At 40.2% G+C, this 12,875-nt stretch overlaps 1 protein-coding gene across 1 annotated transcript in view; it reads right to left on the bottom strand.

Annotated features, from left to right (window-relative positions):
• Positions 1-12,875, bottom strand: part of hdac8 (histone deacetylase 8) — a 46,786-nt gene that overhangs the window by 12,841 nt on the left and 21,070 nt on the right. The window contains exon 10 of the mRNA XM_079579955.1: positions 1,315-1,420. Within this exon, the coding sequence (XP_079436081.1) occupies positions 1,315-1,420 (106 nt within the window). The remainder of the gene's footprint in view (positions 1-1,314; positions 1,421-12,875) is intronic.

Below are 12,875 nucleotides of genomic sequence, written 5' to 3'. Positions count from 1 at the left end.
TATATTATGATAGATCATTTCATCATTAGAAAAATACCTCCTAAATGTACAAACAAGCTCAGCTCTCCTAAGACATGACTGTAACTTTACCGGGAGTGGGTGCGTCTCCAGCTCGTCTCCACGGAGATGTGACTAAAGTCAGCAGAATTTGAGATTTCAATGGGTTAGGTCCTCATCCAAATCCATTCTTTGATTATAACCTGCAGTAAGAGCATATTCTGTGTCGAGCTGGTCAATAGGAACATGTTTTTTATAGTCCAAAATGTTACGCAGTGTCCCTTTAAATATGGTTACGTGAAGTGTTACACGATCATAGTATAGTTACAAAAAACTAAACATGTCCATTTTCTAAACAGATAAAAAGGGGGACTATATTGCAAGGCGTAATAACACCAGGAGCACAGTAAAGTCGAAGTGCTCCTAAGGTGTTACTACGCCTTACAATATAGTTCCCCTTTACATCCACTTAGAAAATCGACATGTTTAATTTTGTGTGACTATACTTGGATTGTGTAACTACTCATTTAACTGTATTTAAATAGGGTAAACGTGGAAGAGCTTGGTGAGAGTATCGTTTAGCGCGATACTTTCCTGCCTCGATATATCGAACTTCAAATTTGTTAGCGTGACAGGCCTATTTCTGTGTTCATCACACAGCGACTATATGGGAAGAAAACACTGTCCTGATAATCCTGATTTTTTTTTGTTGCTAATATTTACAAATGCAGTTCGCAAAAAAAAGGCAAAAAAAAAGGAACAGCTGTACCAAGACAGAGGGAGGTTGCTGCTTGTTTACACGTCACCATGACCTATATCTAGCAGTCGTCGCTGTCACCAAAAGCAGCCCTGAGGAAACTCCCTGGATAGGGTGTGAAACATTACAGTCATAAGTTTTCATTTCATGAGATCGAGTATGACCAAATCGCTTCCAGGAGAAAATAAAAAAGACTTGTGGGTATAAAAAGACAATACAATCATATTAAATAAATACCTCCTTAGTCCTTCAACTGCTCAGTAACTTGTTGCACAACTATCCTTTTATTTGTGGCCTGTCTTCACCCAAACCGCATGACCACAGTGAAACAATGACTTGCAGACACAAAAGGGGGGGGACCAACCACACAGAACATTTAAAGCGGTTAAAAAATTTAGTTGTCAAAAGTTTACAGCCACAGTAAAAGTTCAAGCAACAGACAGACATGTTGTTGACAAATAAATGGCAGACATGGTGAGAGGCTGAAGAACAAGGTAAAGCGGAGCCCACGCCTGGTTTGGATGAAAACAGTTGCACCTGCGTCGTGTTTTTGAACAAACCTTTGATGGTGGAGATGACTTGGTCCAGGTGTTTCGCGTCGTTGCGGTCCGGTCTGCAGCTCGGGCTGATCTCCAGGGAGTAGTCGGGGCCGTACTCGGTGAAAAACTGGGACACACAAACAGAAAGAATGGCTTTTTTTTTTTTAGAAATGTATTTTATTTAATCTTTTACTGCTCCTGCCCCTCTCTGTTTATCCCTCATTCATTTATCTATACATTTTTCCATTTATCTGTTTAACATCAGGTCCTTGTTAATGCCTTGCTTCTTTCTGATATCTTAAATTAAGCAAATTGTCCAGTAGAAGTAAAAAACCGGCACTGGAATCTAGCCTAAAGTTAGCCTGTAGCATGAAGCTAACGTTAGCATTTCTCCATTATTTATGCATTAGTGGGCTGCTCAACTACATCAACACCTCTCTGTATGTTCAGATAATACAATACATAATTCAGCAAGGGACGAGATGCAAGTTGGTCATTTTTAATGCTCATTACTGCCACCTCAGGTCTTACGCGTAACTGCAGTTTCTACATTAAGGTTGTGCATGACGGCACTTCGGACCCAAAGTAACAACTTTTTGAGTGACAGTGCAGGATTTTAGAGGCAGTTGTGGTGAACAGGTCTTGGCTGGAACATGTAGGGGGAGGAAAATACTTAGTTTTAACATTTTTAAACTCTGTAAAGTCCCTTTAAGATTTGGGTAAAGCCAAACTGGAGAAAATGTCCTCGGGTTAAGGCCGGGGGTAAGAGGTTAAAGTAGTTCGGGAGGAGTAGGTGAAAGAGTAGTTCATTTCCCCTTTTTGTTTGTCTTTGTTTGTTCCCTGTACCACCTGCACTATGTAAACTTTGCACCTCGATATTAAACTTTTTATAGTCTGTGCTAATTTTTACTCTATTTTAATTTATTCTTATTTCCTTATTGTTATTATTCCACCCCTGAAGATTTTTGCTTTTACATATTGTTCATAAGATAGATAAATTTCCCTACGGGGACAATAAAGTATACAAACAAACAAGATTTCCGGTTTATTCTGCACACCCTGAGTGAGCTTATTGAATGCCGAATGTAACAAGTGAATTTCTCCATAAAAGAATATCTTGTCTTTTCTCTCTGGCAGCTGCGAACAAAGACCATTTGTGGGCATTTCCAAAGTATCCATCAAAATCATGATATTCAAAATCACATTCAATACAACAGGCAACGTTGTTATGAACCTGTATTATAGATAAACTTGTGTTTGGGGCTGAAAGACATATCGTCATCCTATCAATAGAGATATGAGCAAACGATAAACGACATAGATTCTCATCAATGAAACTGCAAATCCTTTGTATTTTGATGTTTTTATTTTTCTGAAAAATTCTTGGTTTTCATCTAATCCATAGATACTGTAGTTAGAGTGGGGGAAAAACGTATTTGGCCAAAATCAAATGGAAAGTCTATGGAGAACGGACCAAACGCTTTTTTTCCCCACTGTGTATTGTATCGTATGAATATCGAGGTATCCATATCGTTCAGCCCTAACTTGTCTAGTAAAATTGTTGAGCAATGTCGTCATTTTCCAAGAGGGATTCGTCTAACAGAGTAATTGATCTTCCGTATTCAACCCATCCTTCAGGGGCTGGTGGGGTCAACTTGTGAGGGGCAGGAGAACCACACCTGAAGAATATCCTACTGTGCATGCTTGAGTCCTGACAAGAACCAAGAAATACGACCATATTAGTCCAGTGCTCCGGTCTCTGCACTGGCTTCCTGTCACTCAGAGAATAGAATTTAAAACAGCTCTGTTTGTTACAAGTCTTTTCATGGTTTAGCACCAAAGTACATCTCTGACATGTTACAGCCGTATGAACCATCTCGGGCCCTGAGAACTTCAGGGAGGGGTCTCCTGGTGGTTCCCAGAGTCAGGACTAAACACGGTGAGGCTGCGTTTCAGTTTCATGCAACAAAAATCTGGAACAGTCTTCACGAGGATGTGAGACAGGCCTCAATGTTCAAATCAAGGCTGAAAACAGTTATTTTTGCTCATGCACATGACTGAAAGTATTTTATTTGCACTCTTGCCTTTTACTGTAATTGATTAATTTTATGTTGATGATTTTATTGATTTTATCTGTTTTCTTGTAATCTTCTTTTCAACTGTGAAGCACCTTGTGTATGAATTGTGCTCTACAAATAAACTTGCCTTGCCTTTAGGTTAGTGAGGGAAACCAGAGAATACACAGATGGAGGGAGAACTTACAAAATCCACACAAAAGGCCCCCACATGGTTTGGAAATGGAACCCTTGGAACTTCTTACGATGTGGCAACAACAGTGCAAGAGCTGCAACGTTTAAGCCCATCTAAAACTGCAGCTATAAAATTAATTAATATAATGTTTATTGGTTTTATAGAGATAATCCCTGTGTGTTTTTGTTGCTAATCCGATTGTCTATCATTGACATCTGCTCTCCGTTGTGTCCACCTGATGCCAAAGTACACGCGCGATCCTGCTTTGAAAGAACGCACAGCTGCCTTCCTGGAAACAGTCGGGCTCGGAGACTCGGATTTCGAAACACTTAGACATAGACATCAAAGCCCTGATATTGAGCTGCCGGCTAAAATCTGTCAAAATTGTGAGAAAGTGATGTTTATTCGGGATGAGATTGCATGTTAGGCTACAATTGATTTTTCACATTTTGGCCGGGCGATGTTCGCGAGTACAAATTAAAGGCGGCATCCAGGAATACTTCATGTGAGACGCGGTAGACAGCCTGACCTCAATGGGGTTGAAGAAGCCAAAGACGGTTCTGGATTTTCTTCCAAATACCAATCACGCACAATCGGAGGAACATTTTTCTGACTTGACAAAACCAAACGTTTGGGTCAAGTTTTTTTTTGAAAATCTCTCAGGCACGAGCTCAAACATCCGACCGTCCTCGTAACTGGATGATTTGGGGATGTTTGTGAAAATTATAGACCCGAGTGACACGCTGCGGATAAACGGTTATTAGTTCAAGCTTGTGGGGAAAATGTTTGCAGCCAAGGTGGATTATTGTTTAGTCGAGGCAGCAGTCAGCGAGGCTTTAGCGAAAGATTTTATTACAATCCTGGTTTATTTGCATTTGTAGCTCGTATTAGATACAGTCGTGCTCAAAAGTTTACTTACCCTGGCAGAATTTAAGATTTTTTTTGACTATTTTTCAATGAATATGAAAGAAAACACACAAAGAAAGTTTATTTTCACCTATAGTTAGTGGTTGTGAAGACATTTATGGTGAAAAAAATTATAATGAAAAGTACCAAAATGACCCTGATCATTTTGGGTCATTTTACGCTCGTGCTTCACAGCTAGAAGGTCCCAGGTTCGATTCCCATCTGGACGGGGTCTTTCTGTGTGGAGTTTGCATGTTCTCCCTGTGTCTGCGTAGGTTTCCTCCAGGTACTCCGGTTTCTCCTACCACTAAAAACATGCATAATAGGTGAATCCTCCAGCCAGGTGATTCTGACCACCAGCCTGGCCCTACATCACTGCCATCGCCCACTGCCCCTTAAGGGTTGCCCCGAACGGCATCGAAGGATGGCTCACATGCAGAGGGACAATAAAGTATATAAACAAACAAACAGATCAAAAGTTTACATTCCCAAGTTTTTAGTTCGGGAATGTGATGTCATATCGCTAAGCATTATGGGATTTGCGATTTTAAAAGTTAAAATACTGGAGTTATTGTTCACATTAAGAAACTTGGACGCCACAGTGAGTTGAATGTATTTACCAGCAGTGACTCAACAGCTAACGGAGTTGTTCCACAGCTTTTTTACTCCACTTTTTATTCACCTTACTCCGGAAGTTCGCGTGGGCGCCGCCATGAATTGTGCCCGACCCTTTTCTCCTATCAGTTAACATGGGGCTGGAGAAGTTGGTGCAAATGAACATTGGCCATTTTACACAAATCAGTCGATTAAACATTAGTTTTGAGCGGCGAACATTTCCCCTCACTCTCCGTTTAAATGAACGGACTTCGCGCACAGAAGTGTCAGGACAACGGAAGTCCCGAGACAAAGCAAAAGGAGGCCAAAGTGGGCGGGGCGGAATAAGGTGAATAAAAATGCATGATAATGCATTGGTTTTATATAGCGCTTTTCTGGACACTCAAAGACGCTTTACATTGCATTATTCGTTCACTCCATACTCGGTAGTGGTAAGCTACTATTGTAGCCACAGCTGCCCTGGGGTAGACTGATGGAAGCGAGGCAACCAGTCTGCGCCATCGGCCCCTCCGACCACCACCACTCACTCACTCACGCATTACATTCGCTAGGCTTCCTGGTGTTCCCAAACGGTCTCCCATCCAAGTACCGACCAGGCCCTTCCCTGCTTAGCTTCCAAGGTCTGACGGGATTGGGCATAGCAAAGGCAGAATGGAATACTGTTTGTAGCTAATTTTAGTCCATGGAAATGTATGCTAACAGCTGCAAAGATGCAGATCTCCATGGTAAATATGGATTTTCCCAAACTCTATTGCCCCTTTAACATCAACGACAGCTTGGGGACTTTTGTGGTAGTTATGGATGAGGTTCTTTATTTTTCTGATGGTAAAACGGCCCATTCTGAGCAAAAAGCCTCCAGTTCCTGTTAATTCCTGGGCTGTCTTACATGACCTGCACGTTTGAGACCTCCCCTCAGTGGTTCAATGATATTAAAGTCAGGAGACTGAGATGGCACTAACCGGACCTTCACTTTATTCTGCTGGGGTCACATCAGCGAAACACCTCCACAGTTCACAGTAGGAATGGTGCACTTTTCATCATAGGCCTTGTTGACAACAAAAAAGTGCACCATAAAGAAAAGACTCCTAGCTGTTATTCATGTCAAAGGGGGCAATAAACAGGATTAAGAACTGGGGTATGTACACTTTTGATTAGGGTCATTTTGGTACTTTCTTTGCTCATTTTGATTTAATAAGAGCAAACTTTTGAGCACAACTATATCATGATTTCAGACTCACATTAGAGAAGACGTTCCTACAGGTCTAAACTATGGGGTTTGGTCGTGATAAAGAGACCAGTTTGTTGCTTTCAGAGGACATTAGCACATAAATAATTGCAGCCCTCGCTTACGGCAGAAAAGCTGATACTTCTCGATGATGTTGACTTTGTTTTATTAAAGATTACAACACTGAGGACAAGGAGGCTATAACACAGTCTGCGCATATCGCCTTTCCTTTTAGATTTCCTGTGGGTAAATTCTTGCATTTTTCTCGATCTTCCTCCTCGCTCAGACAGAGGAGTGACGCAGTTGTGGTCAGGACTGGACTCGAGGTTTGTTTTGGTCTTGTTCTCTGGTAATGTAGGAAATGTGTCTATGTGGACCGGCTCCAGAGTTCGAACTCCCCTGAACTCGCTCTCACCTGTTGCCTGGATGATTTATGGATTCTGCTGCGCCGGGGATGCACCTACTGTCTGATTAGGCCCTGGCGTTGTGTGCGGTTTCAAATAAAAACGTCAAAAGGGCTCGGCTTTAAATATGATTAGTTACACATACAAATACTGAGGAATGTTTGTGCAAGGCCAATATTTTACGACACCCTCTGAGGGCTTCACAGTATTATGTACAAATGCAATAGCGATTAGATTTGTTTGTGCTTTTAAGGTGCTTTAACACATTCAGGAGCAGAAATTATGGAGAGAAAAGTAAAATATGTACAATATTCCACAAAATCACTGTCTTCCATGTGACTTTTACTTGAACATGTGCAAAAGTTCAGTATTAAGTCATGATTTTGCTAATTTAGTTCAATTTTAGACCCTTTTTGTTCCTGATTTACAAGGGCTTGTGTCTTGTTTTGACAGAATGTGATGAAAAAATCAAATTGCTTATGATTTTTTTGGTTAAATTTAAAGCAGTACTAAGTAAAGTGTTTACCTTAATAAATCCTTTCCGTAGTCCCTTTGGGGTAATACAAGTGTTTATGGGATGATTGGAGGGTCTTTCATCTCCTCCTGGTGTCTCTGGCCAGAAAACCATGTCAATCACGAAGAAGAAGCTAATATGCTAACGGGCAAAGCTAGCTGCGGGCTAACGTCACTTTAAACAGTATTTACAGCCAAGTTTGAGTGAAAAAAAAAAATTCTATTGTATAATTGGATGCACAGTGACCCTCTCTCCCTTCGCCTTTCCTGTCAGCGTAGTATTTACTCTCCAAGACCATTAATAAGTTAAAAATTCGTAACTTGCTACGACACCTGCAGTGGGGCTTGTGGCCTCTAGGGGGAAGAGTTACTTAGTACTGCTTTAAAGGAGCGTTCTGTGATGAGGCGTCATTTTGACTGTGCACAATGTTCGAGCACCAACAAGCCTTTTGAAAAAAGCAGTGATTAAGCAACAAAAAACATGACAAAAAAGCAACGAAAAAATTGTGAGAAAGCAACAAAAAACACACAAAAAGAACTTACACAGACTAATCAAAATCATGACAAAAAAGTGGCAAAAAAGTGGCAAAAAAAAAAAGCAAAAACATGGCAAAAATGCATAATCAGTTGTGTAGGTCAAACGTAAGCTCCATCGAGAAGCTTTTTGATTTGGGTAATGCTGAACTGGAGAAAAAGTGCTTAGTTAAGGCGGGGTATAAGAGGTTAACTTAAAGGAGCTAAACCTGATTTTACTTCAGTATATTATACCTTTAGTATATTGTAAACTCTAACGTTTGTGTGGAAATCTACATGCACCAAATTATAAAACATTTGTATCAATTTCATGAACTTTCAGGCTGTTTTTCTAACATTTTTGTGAATGTGACCCTGAAAAGTGACCCTGCAAGTTGTGAAATGTGTCTATGAACTAAAGAATATGGATGCTACAAATGTATAGGTAAAGCTACAAATGAGTTTGGACCATAACTAACATTTTAATTTAGTGGCTTTCCCTTTCATTGTTTGCAATAAAAAAAATCGGGTATAGGGCCTTTAAGGCAGGGGTGTCAAACATGCGGCCCACGGGCCCAAACAGGCCCGAGATGATTGGATCCGGACCCTGTAGAGCAGAAATTCCAGAGTATGTAAAAAAAAAAAAAAAAGTCTCTAGCCCATTCCTGTGCGGCATTATGTTGGGTTTTTTTAATAACCAGAATGCATGCTATAGCCACGTGGTAAATGGACAGTCTGCACCAGGGCGGCTGTGGCTTTAATGACAGTTTACCACCACAGAGTGTGAAGTGAATGAATAATGACGACTATGTAGTACTTTGAGGAACTTGTGACCCAGGCTTGTAAAGTGCAATACAAGTGTAAGCCGTTGTTATTAATGAAGCTACAGTTAAGCTGTGGCTTTGACCAAATCACAGCTTATTATCATTCATTTATTGGAAAGGTTTTATCTATTATATGTGGCCCGTGACCAAAAATGAGTTTGACACCCCTGGTTTTTTGGGTGGATCGTCTGTAAGTTTAATAGATTGCGTATAACTGACCACCAGGGCCTGCAATTTGATTTAACACAAGTAATATTAAATAATTCTATTTTATTAAGTCCCTTCCTTTGCTGAGCTCAACTGATCAGAAAACCCGGTGCTAAAACTTTGACCAATTTACGAGCTTCTATCAGCTCCAATCACGCGGAAAGGGGAGGGAGCTTCATAGCGGGGCAGGGGGCTTGATTCTTTACGGAGAGCGCCCACCACTGGCAACAGGGAGAATTAAACATGACAACAATATTAGAAAACAACTTGAGATTCCTTCATCATGTGTTGATTCTTCCCAAGTCTGATCCGACATGAGTTTTCCTGATTAGTCTCATTCTCCGCTCTTTAAAACTCAATCACGCCGTCAGTCCTGCATTTCCCGGGGCCGAGCAAAGACACACTTGTGCCCGACTTCCTCTGGAATAAAGCAGTAAGTCACGATGGCACCTGACAGTAAACGCGGCCAGCACAGATCACTCACGATAATGAAGTTTTCAGAGGACATCGCTCACTTTTACAATGGGGACGGCTCGAAAATGCCCGAGTTTGCACAAATTGGAGTTTACGGCGACCGGGTGACGAATTAGACCCATCTCCCAAATACACCTGGCCGTAAATAAACTCCACAACGTACGGCAGAGGACGTCTGAAATGTCATTAGAAGCCAAAAATGCTTTTAAGATGAGATTGATGAAAAACAGGCTGTATAGATGGTAAGCAGTAAGCAATCACTTCCACCATCAAAAAATTAAATCTTAATACAGCACAACTCTAAAATACTATGGCAAGATATTATAAAGCAAATATGATACTTTCTACTACACCACATTTCTCTAAAGGGAAAAAGTACAATTGTCCATGTGTTTTCTTCATTTAAAAGACATGCAGGAACACTCCAGAACAGTAGGTGGCGCTGTGTAGATGTGCGGTCAAATGCCTCTGACTCTCAACAGAAGAAGAAAGTTTGTCCCCGTCGTGTTGCCGTACAGAGGATGAATTCGGGTGCAAATTTTTTTGCATGACTGAAGTCACAAAACACTTCAACTGATCTGTACTTTTTACTTTGAATACTTATCAACCTCTTAACCTCCGGACGGCATTACCCAAATCTGAAAGTTTCTTGACTGGAGAGTTAAAGGCCAGTGCAACGTCCCATTTGAAAGCTAAGACCAACGAAACTGATCAACACTGATCTTTTTCCATGCGTTGTTGCCCTGTTCGTCACTTTTAATTTCATCACATTTTTGCCACTTTTTTCATTGCTTTTTAGTTGTTCTTTTGTGGGTGTTTTGTCACATTTTTGCCACTTTTTCCATCACTGATTAATCACTTTTTTGTTGAGTTTTTGTGACATTTTTGTCATTTTTTCCACCGCTGATAAATCACTTTTTTGCTACTCTTTTGTGGGGTTTTTGACCCATTTTTGTCACTTTTTCCATCACTGATGAATCACTTTTTTGTTGAGTTTTTGTGACATTTTTTGGCTCTTGTCACTTTCTTGCTGCTCTTTTGTCATAGTTTTGATGTTCTTTTGTCACTTATTTGTTGCTTTTTTGTCACATTTTTGTTGCTCTTTTGTCACATTTTTGTTGCTTTTTGTTGAGTTTTTGTGACATTTTTGTCATTTTTTCCACCGCTTGTTAATCACTTGTTTTGCTGCTCTTGTCACTTTTTTGCTGTTTTTTTTGTGGCTTTCTTGTTGCATATTTGTCACAGTTTTGACCCCGTTTCCATCATTTTCTTCTCATTTTTTCATCTCTTTTTTGTCACATTTCTCACTTTTTTTTATGTTTTTTTGTTGCTCTTTCATCCTCGTTTTTAGCTCTGTTTGGACACTTTTTCCAAGAAGCTTTTAGATTTGGGCAACGCCAAACCGGAGAATATCTACATATTTCAGGCGGGGGTTCAGGGGGTCATGTGACTGAGCAACTATGACTTTTTAATAAACAAGAAAGTAATGAAATCAAGTACTTTCCCCAGCACTGAAAACACACAAAAAAACAGAAAAAAAAACAAAGCTAAAAATAAAGTAAATGAAAGTATTTCGATAACAATAATCTGACGACATCTTGCAGCAACAACACCAACATCTCACACTTTATTTTCCTCGCACAGCCATCAGTTTTCAATATCTCCTAAGGATTTATCGCTGTTGCATAATCTCTTCCATGCATTGACTTAATGTGAGATGCAGATGTGCGTCTTGTTTGGAGCGTTGCTTGAATCTGCTTCCAATTATCCTGAGATGAGCTCTTTCCTCTGCCCCAAACATCAGCGCAGTTACTAAACACTGGGTTACATATGTTCGGAGGAGCGTGAACCCGCTGCTCTGCCTCCCGCTGCTCTGTGTTTGGATTGGAAAGACCTGGGAAGTGCAGCTTGAAAACAATTTAGGTTTACTCGGTTTTCACAGATAGACGGTACAATTTAGAGACAGAATTACATTGATTGATATTGTGTTCGCCTCTAATCTGCTTGTCCCAAAACAGACAAAGGAGGAGGACTGGTTTTTAAAGCTGTTTGCACAACATCTGCGAATTCACGGAGACAGTCTTTGAGCTTGTAATTACAGTTTCGCACATATTTCAAAACAAGGAATAAAGTTTTCAATTGAACTTTGCACGTTTTAAAGCCAGAAATCACAAGCAATCAGGCAAATGGTGATAGTCAACCTCTTAACCTTAAAGCAGAACTAAGTAACTCATGCCCCTAGAGGCCGTAAGCGCCACTGCAGGTGTCGTAGCTTGTTGTGTTTTTTTCACTCATTAATTGTCCGTGAAAGTAAATATTACGCTGACAGAAAAGACAAAAAGGGAGAGAGGGATATTGTACATTGTGCCTCAATTAAAAACTCAATGACACAATAGAGATTAAAAAAAATTTAATCAAACAAGTTGTATACACTAAAATGGCGCTAGTCGACAGTTAGCTTTGCCTGTTAACTTCTTCTTCATGATTCTATTAGTGTGTATTGCACCTCCGACCCGGAGGCAGAGAAGTTACAATCATCCCATTAACACTTGTATTACCCCTAGAGGGACTATGAAAAGGATTTACTAAGGTAAACACGTTACTTGGTTCTTTGACCAATTGCATTTTCTCCAGTTCGTTCCATCTCATTTGAAAGCCAAGAGCTACAAAACTAAATGGATCTTTTACCCCGCGTTATTGCTGCAATGTTTGTCACCGCGTTTTTTTTGTGTGGTTATTTTGCGTTTTTGTCACTTTTGAATCACTTTCTTTCATCCTTTTTGGCTTTTTCCTGCATTTCGTCATACTTTTGCACATTTTTTGACACTTTTTTGTGACATTTTTGTCACTTTTCATTGCGTAGTGGTCCCTTTTCTGGTGCTTTTATTGTCCTTTTTGATTCATTCAAAATGTGTGACAAAGTCACACATTTTTGTCACTTTTTTGTCACTTTTCTGTTGCTTCTTTGTCTTTTTCGTTGTGTTTTCATTACACATTTTTGTCGCTCTTTTGTTGCTATTTTAAAGCTTTGATCAAGAAGCTTTTAAATTTGGATAAAGCCAAACTGGAGAAAATGTGCTCGGTTCAGGTGGGGGTTAAAGCAGAACTAAGCAACTCATGCCCCTAGAGGCCATAAGCGCCACTGCAGGTGTCGTAGCATGTTATGTTTTTTTACTCAATAATAGTCTGTGAGAGTAAATACTACGCTGACAGAAAAGACAAAGGGACAGAGGGATATTGTACATCCAATTACACAATGGAGATAATTTTTTCACTCAAACTTGGTTGTAAATACTGTTTAAGTGGCACTAGCCTGCAGTTAGCTTTGCCTGTTAGCCTGATAGCTTCTTCTTCGTGATTCCATTAGTGTGTATTGGTAACTCCAACTCCTGAAAGACCCCCAATCATCCCATTAACACTAGTATTACCCCCAGAGGGACTACAGAAAGGATTTATTAAGGCAAACAAGTTACTTAGTGCTGCTTTAACAGGTTATAAGGGAATATTCTGCAAAAACTGAACTCTTTTTTAAAGCTTTTTACCCCATTCCTACTGTGTTCCGAGTGTTCCACAAAATACAGTGTCCATGTGTCCAGTAAATACGACTCGATGTCATTCTCATGTCTGTCGCAGCTTTTCAAACAGGATGGG

Source organism: Gobius niger (assembly GCF_951799975.1).
Source record: "Gobius niger genome assembly, chromosome: 21".
Taxonomy (NCBI): Eukaryota; Metazoa; Chordata; class Actinopteri; order Gobiiformes; family Gobiidae; genus Gobius; species Gobius niger.
This window is presented reverse-complemented; position numbering and strand designations above follow the sequence as displayed.